The 16,606-nt window shown below is 40.0% G+C and overlaps 1 protein-coding gene across 2 annotated transcripts in view; it reads left to right on the forward strand.

Moving 5' to 3' along the window:
• xrn2 (5'-3' exoribonuclease 2) overlaps positions 1-16,606 on the forward strand; it is a 76,958-nt gene that overhangs the window by 46,262 nt on the left and 14,090 nt on the right. For both annotated transcript variants that reach the window (XM_033026201.1, XM_033026200.1), the window contains exons 20-27: positions 787-859; positions 4,622-4,705; positions 5,228-5,322; positions 5,418-5,497; positions 7,987-8,043; positions 8,151-8,219; positions 8,541-8,672; positions 10,190-10,317. In XM_033026201.1, the coding sequence (XP_032882092.1) occupies positions 787-859; positions 4,622-4,705; positions 5,228-5,322; positions 5,418-5,497; positions 7,987-8,043; positions 8,151-8,219; positions 8,541-8,672; positions 10,190-10,317 (718 nt within the window). The remainder of the gene's footprint in view (positions 1-786; positions 860-4,621; positions 4,706-5,227; positions 5,323-5,417; positions 5,498-7,986; positions 8,044-8,150; positions 8,220-8,540; positions 8,673-10,189; positions 10,318-16,606) is intronic.

Below are 16,606 nucleotides of genomic sequence, written 5' to 3' on the forward strand. Positions count from 1 at the left end.
CCAATTCCTGCTAGAGTTGAATTGTCAATCCTGGTCTGTGGTTTATCAGTTCAGTAACTTACATCCCCATGGATGGTAATGTAATTATTTAAGTCAGCTAGAAATAGGATAACTAGTATATTGTGAGAAGAGTTGAGGTAACACATATCTTAATATATTTATTATGTCAGTACTCTCAGACGGATGTTGAAATTGGGTTTTGATGAGTCACTGCATTTAACCAAGGTACAAATAATTAAAAGATTTAAAATTGATTTGATAAAGAATTCAATGTTTAGGAAAATTCAAATCATGTACAAAATAAAACATCTTCCCATCATTTCTATGGACTATCCATACCACTTGGTATCTTACTGTAGAGATGGCATGCCTGCTTCAAACGTTTAAAATCTAGTGTATTTAATGTAATAATTTAGATAATTTCCTATCTCACAATGTTAGTGGAACTGTAATTTTTTTTTAAATACAATGCAATTTTCAAATAAATGCGATTTTAATTTCCATTTCTTAGTCACTTAATTTTCACACAAATGATAAAGCTGGAGTTAATGCACATTAATGAGAATGGAGATGAATATAAATAACCTTTTCTTTGTTAACTACTTGAGAAATAGATGGAAATTAATAAGAATATATGCTGTAATTCTGTACAAACAGAGATTTTAAGCTGTTTGTGATAACCTACATAAAGCACAAATTCAGCTTTTTGGAGGAAAATGTCTGGTTGTTTTTGTATAGACTGAGATTGCCCAGAATACAGCTGAAAATGCAAATTTTATTTAACAGGACTCTTCAATCATTGACTTCTATCCTGATGACTTTGCACTTGATTTAAATGGAAAGAAATATGCTTGGCAAGGTATGATTTTTGACTTTCCATTAATATTCTCTCATATCCTAATGTGTTTCTCCTTTTATTAATTTTAAATCAGGATTAAAGACAACTATTTTTTCATGAATTTATATGTACAAGCAGTAGGATATGCAAAACCCTGTGTACAAATTAAAAGTGGAAGTAGATATGAGAAAGGATGTCTTGTGTTGGAAGCAATTTGACTATATTATGATTCAGGAGCTGAACAAGGATCAGCAATGAGTGGGTAATTTTGCCTGTCATTAGGAACATGAATAAGTATGAGTCAGATGGTAGTATTCCTGTTATTTCTTTCTTGTGTTATAATTAGATTGTATTTTTTATTTTCTATTAATATTCAGCTTAGAAAGAAATATTGAACTCCTGAGTACCGAGCTAGAATTTTCATGTTTCAAAGTTAATAAGGAAAATAGGTATTATTTAATGAGGACTGTGAACAATTTTGATCTCCATATTATAAAATGGAGGCACTGGAGAAGGTCAAAAATTATTTACTGGAATGGTGTCAGAACTGGAGATTGCACCTAAAAGGAGGATTAATGAAGGTCTTCCAGGTCATGGAAAGGTAGGTGCAGAGAAAATATTATTACTAGCAGGCAAGACCACAATGAGAGGCTATGAATACAAGGTCATAACAGCAGTGAATGGAATGTCAATCTAAACAGTCATAATAGCCCTGGTTGGTTTTTGTGTGTTAAGCAACCTCCTTTGCAGACTCGCTACAAACAACGGTTTGTTGTTCGGCTAAAACTCCAAAGAATTTTGCGAATGCTCTTTTTTAAAAATCAATGTCTCGGCAGGAAAGGGCAACTAACCTTCGAAACAAAATGGAAATTGGAGGCAATAGACTTTGGAGATGGTCAAGATAAATAACTACAATTTACTTTGCTGACAGCACATATTGCAGCCACAGTGGTGGAGAGAATGAATGTTCATTGCAGTGGTGGCTGTGGTAGTGATCAGGAAGGCAGCTTTACTGAAGATGGTGCTGAGGTTCTTTAGAAACATAGAAAATAGGTGCAGGAGGAGGCTATTCGACCAGCACCGTCATTCATTGTGATCATGGCTGATCGTCCCCAATCAATAACACGTGCCTGCCTTCTCCCCATATCCCTTGATTCCACTAGCCCCTAGAGCTCTATCTAACTCTCTCTTAAATCCATCCAGTGATTTGGCCTCCACTGCCCTCTGTGGCAGGGAATTCCACAAATTCACAACTCTCTGGGTGAAAAAGTTTTTTCTCACCTCAGTCTTAAATGGCCTCCCCTTTATTCCAAGACTGTGGCCCCCTAGTTCTGGACTCGCCCAACATTGGGAACATTTTTCCTGCATCTAGCTTGTCCGGTCCTTTTTTAATTGTATATGTTTCTATAAGATCCCCCTCATCCTTCTAAACTCCAGTGAATACAAGCCCAGTCTTTTCAATCTTTCCTCATACGACAGTCCCGCCATCCCAGGGATCAATCTCGTGAACCTACGCTGCACTGCTTCAATCACAAGGATGTCCTTCCTCAAATTAGGAGACCAAAACTGTAACACAATACTCTAGATGTGGTCTTACCAGAGCCCTACACAACTGCAGAAGAACCTCTTTACTCCTATACTGAAATCCTTTTGTTATTAAGGCCAACATTCCTTCGGCTTTCTTCACTACCTGCTGTACCTGCACACCAACTTTCAGTGACAGGTGTACAATGACACCCAGGTCTCGCTGCACCTCCCACTTACCTAACCTAACCCCATTGAGATAATAATCTGCCCCCTTGTTTTTGCCGCCAAAGTGGATAACCTCACATTTATCTATATTATACTGCATCTGCCCACTCACTCAACCTGTCCAGGTCACCCTGCAACCTCCTAACATCCTCTTCACAGTTCACACTGCCACCCAGTTTTGTGTCATCAGCAAACTTGCTAGTGTTGCTCCTAATTCCCTCTTCCAAATCATTAATATATATGGTAAACAGTTGCGGCCCCAACGCCGAGCCTTGCGGCACTCCACTCGCCACTGCCTACCATTCTGAAAAGGACCCGTTCACTCCTTTTTTGCTTCCTGTCTGCCAACCAATTTTCTATCCATGTCAACACCCTACCCCCAATACCATGTGCTCTAATTTTAGTCACCAGTCTCCCCTGTGGGACCTTATCAAAGGCTTTCTGAAAGTCTAGATACTCTACATCCACTGGCTCCCTTTCATCCATTTTACTTGTCACATCCTCAAAAAATTCCAGAAGATTAGTCAAGCATGATTCCCTTTCATAAATCTATGTTGACTAGGACTAATCATTTTACTGCTATCCAAATGCCCCATTATTACCTCTTTAATAATTGACTCCAGCATCTTTCCCACCACTGGTCAGGCTAACTGGTTTGTAATTCCCCGTTTTCTCTCTCGCTCCTTTCTTGAAAAGTGGGATAACATTAGCTATCCTCCAATCCACAGGAACTGATCCTGAATCTATTGAACATTGGAAAATGATCACCAATGCGTCCATTATTTCTAAAGCCACCTCCCTGAGGACCCTGGGATGCAGACCATCCGGCCCAGGGGATTTATCATCCTTCAGTCCCATTAGCCTACCCAATACTATTTCTCGCCTAATGAAAATTTCTTTCAGTTCCTCTTCCCCCTTAGATCCTCTGTCCTCCAGTACATCTGGGAGATTGTTTGTATCTTCCTTCGTGAAGACAGGATTGAAGCAGCACCCAATCCAGGGGAAGGGTCCACCACAGATAAACATTTTACTTCCAATATACCATCAATTCAAATGTGTGCATGGAAAAACATTCCAGACCTGCATTATCATTGATGCATTTCATTTATTCTACTTCTCAATCTGATGCACTAATATTTAAGGTGTTCGTGACTACGAAGGATGTTTTGGCTGCTTTTTATAACATCTGTCCAATTATATGCATCTTTTACAGGGCTTCTAAAGTAAGTCAAAATTTTCGTTTTGTCTCTTCCATACATTTATTTCCTCTGGCCATAGCAGTCATTTTCAGAGGCAAATGAGACAGCTCTTCCATTTTCTTGATCGCAGTTAACATTGAGTTCTCTCGCAGTTAAATGTTGTGTAAGAACATTACTTGCCACAAACTCAAGTCACCCATAGCTGTTAATGTCTTCTGCTGTCTTCCAGTATTGCAATACCTATGCAGCAATATGCGTTTGAAAGGTTTCAGGTGGGCTTGAAAGCTTCTTTGTTAACATCTGTTTAGGTTATGGGGAAGGAATGTCTACACTGGTTCCTTTGAAGGTGCATTTTTGTCCAGATTGCATGAAGAATTGTGTTTAGCCCAGCATTGTCTCTTGGTCAGAGTTATTTTGAGAAGCAGGTGATGCTGTTGTCAATCATGATTGAAATTGCTCAATCATTTAAAACTATTGAAAGTTGACCATATTTGCATCAGGCTACATATAGAGTAAACTACACAAAAGTTTTTTTTGTGTGCAACTTTTGGAATAATGTTGGGAGTATCTGTGTGAACCACAATACATCCCTGATACCTATTCTCTGGGCATATAAAATGGTGCAGCATCACTATTGAGATTTGGTATTTGTATTCTGAATGATTAAATATAGAGTAGGATAAATACCAGAGTATTTAAGAGGCACTTTGGATCTTGCTTGGATTGCCACTTTGGATGAGTAATAAGAGATTTTCAATTGCTATGCAAGCCCAATCGATGTGTATTACCTAGTTATTTCATGTACTAATAGGAGTCTTGTCTGCCTCTTTAGGTGTTGCACTTCTACCATTTGTTGATGAACGGCGGCTTAGAGCAGCTCTAGAAAAAGTTTACCCTGATCTCGCCGCCGATGAAAGTAAGTATGTTCATTCAGTTTTTAGTATCTAAAACACAAAACGTCAACAATAGTTAAGGTGGACAATTGATTTGGTTAATCATTTCACATAAGATTAGTTGGTTTTTTTTTAATTCTTGTACGTCATAAATGCAGATTATTTTGATAAACTTAAGTTTAAGATTTCTCTTTCGGTACTATTTCTAAGTCACGTTTACATTTCATGTGTCAATGTGGTGAGGTACAGTTACAGTGAAGATCTTGTTACAACATCACAGGAATATTTACTTAGACAACACACAAAGCCATAAATTATACATAAACTACACAAATTCTACAAGACAGAGAAAGGAAGAAAACTGCAACCAAAAAAGTAGTGCAAAAACACAATTAGAAAACTTCTGTAACTCCTGCTTAATGTTAGCCGTGAAGGTTTGGTCCGGATGGTAGGGATCCTTGATGATAGATGGCGTAATTGAATTCAGAAGAAAAGATGCTTGAAATAGTTATATTGAACTAAAATTTTGAGTATCTTAATTGCAGCTCGACGTAATAGCCTTGGGAGCGATGTGATATTTGTTGGAAAGCAACACAAAGTATTTGACTTTATTGCTGAGTTGCAAAATGGTGATGCTGAGGTAAATTTGAAACATTTAATTTATATTGCTACTTGCTGCGTATTTTCCTCCATGTATTTTTACCTACCCTTATAAAATGAAACTTGTCGTTAAAGGGTGTAGAGATGCCTCCTGAACTTTGCCATGGCATAAAAGGTCTTCTAACATTGGCTAATGATGTAATAAAGCCAGGAAAGTAAGTGCTTATTCTATCAAAATATTTATAATATAGTAAATAGTGTGATCATATTATGCAATAATATCATATGTGACCTGTGGTGCCGACGATGGCTGCCACGGTGTACTGCTCCTTGCTGTTTTGTCTGTGTTTGTTCGTTTATGTCGTCTGTGAAAATCCAACAAAGATCACTTCCATGAGAGAGGTGCTTGTTAACATCAGATATTCAGTACCGCCAAACATTGTTCTGGATTTCTCTCACACGCTGGATTATTTGGACATACTCGTCGAGGGGGCTGTGGCTGTGTTCAAGGTCTTGAGGCGGAGGAGGACCCGTGGGAAGTGCTCCAGAGCACTAGCCCGACTCTGGTGACGAGGATTACGCACACTGCTCCCGAGTATATTCCTTGCAAAACTACGTTCTCTCAACAACAAAGTGGACGAACTGCAACTCCTGTGCCAAACAAACAAGGACAGATATCACAAGCTGCTGCCCTGTGTTTCACCGAGACCTGACTGTGAGTCGACCCCGGACAATGCGCTGCAACTGACTGACTTTCAACTACACAGAACGGACCGCAAAGCGGGGAAATCAAGAGGCCGGTGGAATATGCTTCTATACTAACCAGGGCTGGTGCTGTGACATCACGGTACTGTCTAACTTCTGTTCAGCTAATCTGGAATCTTTTTTTATAAATTGCGAACCCTTTTATTCTCCGAGGGAATTTACCTCATTTATCCTCGCTGGAGTTTACATTCTCCCACCCCCCCCCCCCCCCCCCCCCCCCCCCAAGCCTGCGTAGGTGACGCGCAAATGCATCTCGCTAACATCATCCGGGAGCTTCCAAAATACAGACATCACGTTACCTGCCCCACTAGAGGGGAGAGACCACTCGATCATTGTTATACTACAATCAGGAACGCATATCACTCTGTTCCCCTTGTGGCTCTGGCACTCTCTGGTCATTGTTTAGTTCACCTTATTTCGACCTAAGCAGAAACTAATCTGCTATACCTGTGGTCAGAACAATGGAAAAAGTGGACAAGCGAGGGCATTGAAAACCTACAGACTGTACTGATTGGAATGTGTTCAGGGAAGCAACCACAAGCCTCGATGAATATACAGACACTGTGACATCATATGTCAGCTTTTCTGTACACCAACAACTGCACCTCCACAGACTCCTGTCAAGCTTCTCAAGTTTGTGGACGACACAACCCTAATTGGACTGACCCAGAATGGGGAGAAATCTGCCTACAGACAGGAAGTGACACAGCTGGCTTTCTGGTGCCATCGCAACAACCTGGAGCTCAATGCTCTTAAGAAGGTGGAATTGATTGTAGACTTTAGGAGAGTTTCCTCTCCCCTCCCCCCACTCAACATCAACAACCCGCAGTTACATCTGTGGAGTCATTTAAGTTCTTTGGAACCATTATCTCCAGGGACCTTAAATGGGAGGCCACCATTGACTACATAGTCAAAAAGGACTATGTAGTCAATAGAAACACATTCTCCACAGGCAACAATGGTCCAGTTTTATACCGCCATCAAAGAACCTGTCCTCAACTCCATCATGGTCTGGTTTGGCTCAGCCGCCAAGCATGACATCCGGAGGCTGAAGCGCATCGTTCAATCAGCCGAGAAGGTTGTTGGCTGCAACCTCCCCCCCCCCCCAATCAACGAACTGTACACTGCAAGGGCCAGGAAGTGAGCGGGAAAGATCACCTCTGAACCCTTTCACCCTGGCCACAAACTCTGAAGCACTTACCTCTGGAAGGTGACTCCGGACTATCAAAGCCACCACAGCCAGACATAAAAACAGCTTTTTTTCCCGCGAGCAGTGGCTCTACTCAACAGCCAAAAGTCTGTAGCCTCCTTTTGCTCTGGTATTTTATTTCATTCTTCACATGATTAAATTATAATGTTTTATTTTTAATTGTATACTGTATATCGTGTTGTTACTTGCGAGCAAAGCACCAAGGCAAATTCCTTGTATGTATACATACTTGGCTAATAACATTTATTCAATTCAATGTAGATCTAATTGTATATTTGAGTGGCAGAAAAGCTGTGTCTGGATTTGCAGGATTCATTTAATAAGTGTAATATTTTGTTTCTGTCAAAAAAAAACACTCATCTCCTATGCAGGAGGAGTACTAGAAAGATGAATGTAATTCATATAGTGAAAATGCACTTCATTTTTCAAGGTAGTCAAGTGTTCCTTTGTGGGCTGGAAGGTTGAGGTCCAAACTTGTCAACAGATACAACCAGTTTCCCAATTATTTTTTGTGCACTGAGCTGAATCCTAATTTGAAAGGAAATGGTGTGTGTCTGTTTATTTGTAAGATAAGGGATTTGCCATGTACACAATAATATAAATGATCAGTAACTTGAGGTGTGTTGATTTAATGTGAATGCAGGGTAATTAATGACTTTTAAAATGCTTAGATGGCTTTGCAAGACACTCCTTTGATATTTGATTGCACAATTTTTTTTCCCCCCTTAGGCCGGTTGCTTCTCCCATTCCAGCATTGAACGACATTGTTGAGAATAATGCATGCAGGTGCGTGAAAATGTATTAGTTGTACTTAATAACATTTATTCTGTTTTGTTGATATCTGTTAAAAAGAGGAATTTTCCTAATCAAAATTTCTCCCTACCCATTTCTAGTATACTATTCAAGGATCCTCAGTTTGAAGATGACTATATATTCAAAGCTACTTTAATACCAACAGCAGTGTGAGTAATACCTTCCAAAAAATTTCTTTTATTGTAGCATTCACAAAATGTATCCCAATACTCATTTGTTTAAGTATAGTCTCCACTTCTCACTTAGTTCTCACTTCGAGATGCAAAAGTTTCTAAAGAGCAACCAGCGTGGATATATTAAAGAGAAATTGCATCCAAAGTAAAAACCTGGAGCGTGGACCTAAGTTGGTTGGGGAGATTATGATTTCGACATAATCGTCCCTGTTATTGTACACTGAACTGGCAAAATGGTCGCCTGGCCTGAAAGATGTAATGCTCATTAAATTGTTTGGTGCCTCGTTTCTTTTTCAGAAAGCTTCCAAAAACGCTAAAACCAGGTGATTGGGAGCAGTCTAATTCAAAACAGCCTTGGAGGCCTAGACTTGGCTTTAATCCAAATCGGCAACAGGTCCACCTGGATCAGTCAGCATTCAGAACATTGGGGTAAGTGACCTATCAGATCATCAGAGTAAAAGTCCGGTGAAATATGCTTTGATCAAAAAGATCATTTCGACACCTCCAAGACTCTCAAGCCTGTTTATGTACTTGAGAGGACTAAAACAGGGATTCTTTTTTCATGTAGTGGAATGTGACTACCTTTCTCTGATTCCTCAGAGTCCATTTTTTCCACACAAGAGGACTGTCCCTTTGGGGAAGCATATCCCCTGGAGTGTGGAGTGATATGCAGGCAGTTTGGATAGCCATGTACTCAGTTAATATGTATCAGTCAGTTTTCAACTGAGTTTGTTACTGTTGCTGTTATCCATTCTAAATCCTAGTTTCAAAATTTGCTATAAAGGACGTTCTTGCCTTTCGACTTTGATGTTTGTCCTGGTTTTCTTCCATCATTACACAACTGCTGCACTGAAGTCTGTTCCAGATTCCATTCAAGGGCTTGATATAATTAATGCAATTGTTGGATGGAAACAGTGCCTTCAGCGTGTTTATTAGATTTTGGATTTAATCCTCTCATGCCAGCTTGTGCAGAAATTAGAATGCAAGTAGAGACTATTTGGAAAATTGAATTTGTAAAGACTTGGGCATGGCGCCATTTCCACATAATCATGCCCGTCATTGAACACGAATTAGTCACATTGTTGGTCCATTTCCATTTTGACCACAGATGTAGAGCATATAAATCATTATTGTCATTCAGATAATTGCTGTTGATACAGATTTTAGCACAGACTGAAGTAGCACACTAGCTCCTAAAATTGTTTGGTGTGTTTCTAGTTTACGTGGACTCTCTGCTTCTGTGCATGGCCAAACTATATGCCAGTACTTCTAGGGAACATCACCTAATGTCACTACAAAGCTTTTGCATAAGGACATGCCTTGGTATATGGTCCAAATAAGTTTCTTCCCTCCCTTCTAACTTCACTAATACACCCTTCTATTCTTTAATCCCTTGTTTATGTATTGAGCTTCTCACAGAGTATGTCTTGTGATGGCGTGTTTTGCCCTGAATGTAGAGAGCTTGCCTCTGAACCCCATCCTCAATTTGTTTGGGGTTATCTGATATTTACAGCACCCACTTCAGGCCTTCCCTGTAATTGGTGAAACATCTTTTCTAATTCTGTAGCATCAAAATGTTCCATAATCTTCAAAATGGCAGGTCATCGTCCACCAATCATTACAGCATTAAGTCATCATTACAGGCCCTGACAATATTTTCTCAGTTAAGTTCTCAATTATGCATCAGAATAGATGTGTCTACTTACTGCTTTGTCAAGTACATCTGTGAAAATAATATGATTCTGATTTGGTAATCTTGGTCCCTTGGTTGTTAATGTTCAGTTTAGAATTGTTACAGATAATAGTTATAGGATTTAGACCTTTGAAGGCTTTTGACTTCAATTTCCACCACTCAAATCAAAACACATTTAGTTAGTTAAAATAAAAATAACCTGAGTTGTATTATCTGCACAAGTGTACATATTGTCTCTTTAATTTTGTTTTAGCCATGTTATGTCAAAAGAGCGCACTCAGGGTGTTTACAGTTACACTCCTCCGCCTAGTTATCAACAAGCGAAAAATTCTCGTCCCCCACTGATGAGAGCACCACCATCTCTTACTGTCCCACTGCCAAGTAAGTTTTCTGATGGACATGATTGACAGAGTAAGTAGTAAACTTGTCATAAACTAAGGCCTGATTTGCCAAATTTGCAGAAATAGGTTTCTCTTTTACAAATGAAAATAAAACGCGAGTAGTTGAGTTATAAGTTGCAAAGCAATGGCCTAGTTGCTGTATTTAATCACTGGCCATTAAGAAAATTAATTGCAAAACTGAAAAAAATATTTTAATATCCCTTCCTGACATTCTGCTTGCAGGCATATACAATGCCCTCCATAATCTTTGGGACAAACACCCATCATTATTTATTTTCCTCTGTACTCCACAATTTAAGATTTGTAATATAAAAAATCACATGTGGTTAAAGTGCACTTTGTCAGAAGACCATTTTAGTTTCACCATGTACAAATTACAGCTGTGTTTATACATAGTCCCCCTGTTTCAGGGCATCATAATGTTTGGGACACAGCAATGTCAAGTAAATGAAAGTAGTCGCGTTAGTATTTTGTTGCATATCCTTTGCATGCAATGACTGCTTGAAGTCTGCGATTCATGGGTATCACCAGTTGCTGGGTGTCTATGGCTGTATTGCAGCCATGGTTAGCTTATGCTTGTTTTGGAGGCTAGTCCTCTTCAGTTTTCTCTTCATCATATAACAGGCATGCTCACTTAGGCTCAGTCGGGTGATTGACTTGGCCACTCAAAAATGGACAATTTTTTAGCTTAGAAAAACTCCTTTGTTGCTTAAGCAGTATGTTTGGGATCACTGTCTTGCCATAGAATGAACCGCCGGCCAATGGATTTTGAGGCATTTGTTTGAACTTGAGCAGATAGGATGCGTCCATACACTCCAGAATTCATTATGCTACTACCATCAGCAGTTGTATCATCAATGAAGATAAGTGAGCCAATTCCTTCAGCAGCCATACATGCCCAGGCCAAAATACCCCAACACTGTGTTTCACAGATGAGGTGGTATGCTTTGGATCTTGGGCAGATCCTTCTCTCCTCCATACTTTGCTCTTGCCATCACTGATATAAGTTAATCTTCCTCTCATCTGTCTACAAGACCTTTTTCCAGAACTGTGGTTGCTTTTTTAAATACTTCTTACAAAACTTTAACCTGGCAATCCTATTTTTGCAGCTAACCAGTGGTTTGCATCTTGCAGTGTAGCCTCTGTATTTCTGTTCATGAAGTCTTCTGTGGACAGTGGTCAATGACAGACCCACACCTGACTACTGAAGAGTGTTTCTGATCTATTGGACAGGTGTTTAGGGATTTTACTTTATTTTAGAGAGAATGGTTCTGTCATCAGCTGTGCAGGTCTTCCTTGGCCTGCCTGTCCCTTTGCGATTAGTTAGCTCATCAGTACTCACTTTCTTCTTAATGATGTTCCAAACAGTTGATTTTGGTAAGCCTAAGGTTTGGATGATGTCACTAACAGTTTTATTCTTGTTTCTCAGTCTTATAATGGCTTCTTTGACTTTCGTTGGCACAACTTTGGTCCTCATGTTGATAAACTGCAATAAAAATTTCCAAAGGTGATGGAAAGACTGGAGGAAAGACCATGTGCTGAGGGATCACTTGCAATGCATTCAGAAAGTTTTCAGACCCCTTCACTTTTTCCACATTATGTTACGATACAGCCTTATTCTTAAATGGATTAAATTCATTTTTTTTTATCATCAATCTATCACAATACCCCATAATTATAAAACAAAAACGGGTGTTTAGAATTTTTTTCTAAGTAAAAAAGAAATAACTGAAATATCACATTTACATAAGTATTCAGACCCTTCATGGCTTGGTTTTTGCTCTGGCATGCACTGTCAACTGTGGGACTTTATTATATAGACAGGTGTGTGCCTTTCCAAATCATGCCCAATCAATTTAATTTGCCACTGATGGACTCCAATCACGTTGTAGAAACATCTCAAGGATAATCAATGGAAACAGGATGAAGGGTTCAAGCTAAATTTTGAGTGGCATAGCAAAGAGTCTGAATACTTGTGTAAATGTGATATTTCAGTTATTTATTTTTAATTGCTTTGCAAAAATGTCAAAACACCTGTTTTCGCTTCATTCTGGGGTATTGTATGTAGATTGATGATTAAAAAAATTAATGTAACCCATTTTTAAAAAAAAAGGTGAAACGTAACATTATGTGGAAAAAGGGAAGGGGTCTGAATACTTTCTGAATGCACTGTATACCTGCATTAAGGAGGCAATTAAACAAACCTGAGCAATTACAAACACCTGTGAAGCCATGTGTCCCAAACATTATGGTGCCCTGAAATGGGGGGAGTTTGTATAAACACAGCTGTCATTTCTACATGGTGAAACCAAAATGTATAAAAATGGCCTTTAATAAAACCTGACAATGTGAACTATAACCACATATGATTTTTTTTATTTCCTATTACAAATCTCATTTTTCCTATTACAAATTGTGGAGTACAGAGGCAAATAAATAAATGATGGGTCTTTGTCCCAAACATTATGGGGGGCACTGTGCATTAATGGGAAAGCTCATACCTCATGCACTGCAAGCTAAGTGTCCCTCCATGCTGCATATTTGTCTCTTGATGGCATTTGCGCATCTGCTGTTGAGATGATGTGACAAACTTGGATGTTTTGTATTTAAAACAAAAGTAGCTGCCTTAGGAGTTACACCAATATTGGATTAGCACATGGCTTGCCACCTGGGCACTTTAAATCTTTAAAAATACCTGTAGGATCATGTTGGATGGGAGAGATCTCCTGGATTACACTCTCACACTGATCACATAGGATTTTGGGGGTGGGGGGAAGAAGCTGGTGAGGTTTAAGGTGACGTGAAGAGGGACAGACAATTTCATCTGAAGCGGGAGCACACGGCAGGTTTTTGACTATGCATAGTCAAAAGCCTGCCGTTTGCTCCCGCTTCAGATGAAATTGTCTGTCCCTCTTCACGTCACCTTAAACCTCACCAGCTTCTTCCCCCCCACCCCCAAAATCCTATGTGATCCACGTGGTATGCTGAAAATCAAGAAAGTAATAATTGCAGGCAGCCTATTATAAGCAAGGAGAAAAATAACAATTTTAAAGGGGAGGGAAAGAGTCGAGGGACTACTCGAATAGAAAGATGGAACGCGTGCAAATATAAGATAACAGAAATTTCATGGGTCCTTCAGCCAGTTTCCACCCTCCCAGCTGTCTTCACTTGCTGATGGATCCTGGTTTTCCTGCCCATGCTCCCTTGTATGTGCTCTGAGAGTACATTGGGGTGATGCAGTGGTAGAGTTGCTACCTCATAGTGCCAGAGACCCAGGTTCGATCCTGATTACGGGGTGCATATCTGTACAGTGTTTGTACCTTCTCCCTGTGACCTGCGTGGGTTTTCTCTGGGATGCTCCGGTTTCCTCCCGCACTCCAAAGATGTACAGGTTTGTTGGCTAATTGTCTCAGTATAAATGTAAATTGTCCCTTGTGTGAGTAGGATAGTGTTAGTGTGCAGGGATTGCTGGTCGGCCAGAAATCTGGTGTGCAGCTGGCCAAAATACTTAGAAGCTTGTACATAGAAACAGAGAAAATAGGTGCGGGAGTATGCCAAGATTCAATGTGATCACGGTTGATCATCCACAATCAGTACCCCGTTCCTACCTTCTCCCCATATCCCCTGATTCTTCCAGCCCTAAGAGCTCTATCTAACTCACTTTTGAATAGGCCTCCACTGCGTTCTGAGGCAGAGAATTCCACAAATTCACAACTTTCTGGCTGAAAAAGTTTTTCCTCATCTCAGTTCTAAATGGCCTACCCCTTATTCTTAAACTGCAGCCCCTGGTTCTGGACTCCCTCAGCATCGAGAACACGTTTCCTGCATCTAGCTTGTCCAATCCCTTAAGAATTTTATATATTTCTATAATATGGCCTATCATCCTTCTAAATTCCAGTGAATACAAGCCCATTAGTTCCATTCTTTCATCATATGACAGTCCCACCATCCCAGGAATTAACCTGGTGAACCTACGCTGCACTCCCTCAATAGCAAAAATGTCCTTCCTCAAATTAAGAGACCAAAACTGCACACAATGTTGCAGGTGTGGTCTCACTAGGGCCCTGTACAACTGCAGTAGGACCTCCTTGCTTCTAAACTCAAATCCTCTGGCAATGAAAGCCCACATTCCATTAGCTTTCTTCACTGCCTGCTGGACCTGCATGCTTACTTTTAGTGACTGATGTACAAGGGCACCCAGTTCTCGTTGCATTTCCATTTTTTTCAAATCTGACACCATTCAGATAATTGCCTTGTTCTTGCTACCAAAATGATAGCCTCACATTTATACACATTATACTGTATCTGCCCACTCATCCAAACCTCTCCAAGTCACCCTGCATCCTCATGGTATCCTCTTCATAGTTCACACTGCCACCCAGCTGGATGTCATCTGCAAATTTGCTAATGTTACTTTTAATTTCTACATCTAAATCAATATATATTGTAAATAGCTGATGTACCAGCACCGAACCTTGAGGCACCCCACTCGTCACTGCCTGCCATTCTGAAAGGGACCTGTCAATTCCTACTCTTTATTTCCTGTCTGCCAACCAATTTTCTATCCAGTCAATAACCTACCCCCAATTACCATATGCTCTAATATTTGCCCACTAATCTCCTATGTGGGACCTTATCAAAGGCTTCCTGAATGTCCAGATACACTACATCCACTGGCTCTCTCTTATCCATTTTACTTGCTACATCCTCAAAAAATTCCAGAAGATTAGTCAAGCTAGATTTCCCCTTCATAAATCCGTGCTGACGATGGTGTTAGTGCTATTCAAATAATTGACTCCAGCATCTTCCCCACCACCGATGTCAGGCTAACTGGTCTATAATTCCCTGTTTTCTCTCCATCCTTTCTGTTTACAGATGTTAATGCATCTGGTTCTTCTACTCTTTTTAAATTTTAATTGTTAGCTGTTTTCTATTCTCAGTGGAAGTGGAAAACACAATAGCTACTTTTTTAAAGGTTAAAAGAGGCCCCTTGTTTAACAGATGTATGCCATCATTGAACTTTCGCAAAGTTCTCACTCCCTACTTTGGCTAACCGTTTAAATACACCTGTTTAAGAAGGAACTACAGATGCTGGAAAATCGAAGGTAGACAAAAATGTTGGAGAAACTCGGCGGGTGAGGCAGCATCAATGGAGCAAAGGAAATAGGCAACGTTTCGGGTTGAAACCCTTCTTCAGACTGGTGTGGGGGGGGGGGGAGAAGAATGGAAGAGGTGGAGACAGTGGGCTGAAGGAGAGCTGAGAAGGGGAGAAGAAAGCAGGGACTACCTGAAATTAGAGAAGTCAATGTTAATACCGCTGGGGTGCAAACTGCCCAAGGGAAATATGAGGTGCTGCTCCTCCAATTTACGGTGGTCCTCACTCTGGCCATGGAGGAGGCCCAGGACAGAAAGGTCGGATGCGGAATGGGAGGGGGCGTTTAAGTGCTGAGCCACCGGGAGATCGGGTTGGTTATTGCGAGCTGAGGTGTTCATCGTTAATCATCGTTACCTTTTTGCATATCTTTCATTCATTGTTCTTTATCTCCACATCACCATCTATATCTCTCGTTTCCCTTATCCCTAACCAGTCTGAAGAAGGGTCTCAACCCGAAACGTCACCCATTCCTTCTGTATAGATGCTGCCTGTCCCACTGAGTTACTCCTGCTTTTTTGTCCATTTTCAATTAGATTTTTTTTTTAAATAGTGGCGGATTCCAGGTGTGGCTGATCACAACTGATAGGTACCATTATTTAATATCTGACTTCTATCCACTGATGTTTCTCAGCACTCATTGTGCAATTAAATTGATTTTTAAATTTATTTAAATTATGTCAAACTTTTTTGTCAATTTGATGTAGGGGCTTTATTTTTATTTTAAGAAAATAAATGGATTCTAACTGTTAAGACTATATTAAGCAAAATAATTGAATCGTAAGCTAGCAGATCCCAACAAACTACATTTTCATACCTACAGACACACGTTTTGATTTGGATGCAGCTCAGAATATTGTATCTACGGAAAATGTGTGTTGGGGTAATGGAGTATTCAATGCTTCCACCGGTGGGGATATTTAACACTCGAGTTAAACGGTTTTTCTGATTTAGGCACTCGGAGGAAATTATGTTATCATAAACCAGCATCCTATTGTCTTGTATTGCACCCATTGCAGAAGATAGAGTTTAAAACACTTGTGTTTTGTAGGTGCAGATTGGAATTTATGGTCATGCAGTCTTTACATGGATTTCCTTTTGAATATGTATATTAGTC

The sequence above is a fragment of the Amblyraja radiata genome, chromosome 8 (assembly GCF_010909765.2).
Source record: "Amblyraja radiata isolate CabotCenter1 chromosome 8, sAmbRad1.1.pri, whole genome shotgun sequence".
NCBI classification, from domain to species: Eukaryota; Metazoa; Chordata; class Chondrichthyes; order Rajiformes; family Rajidae; genus Amblyraja; species Amblyraja radiata.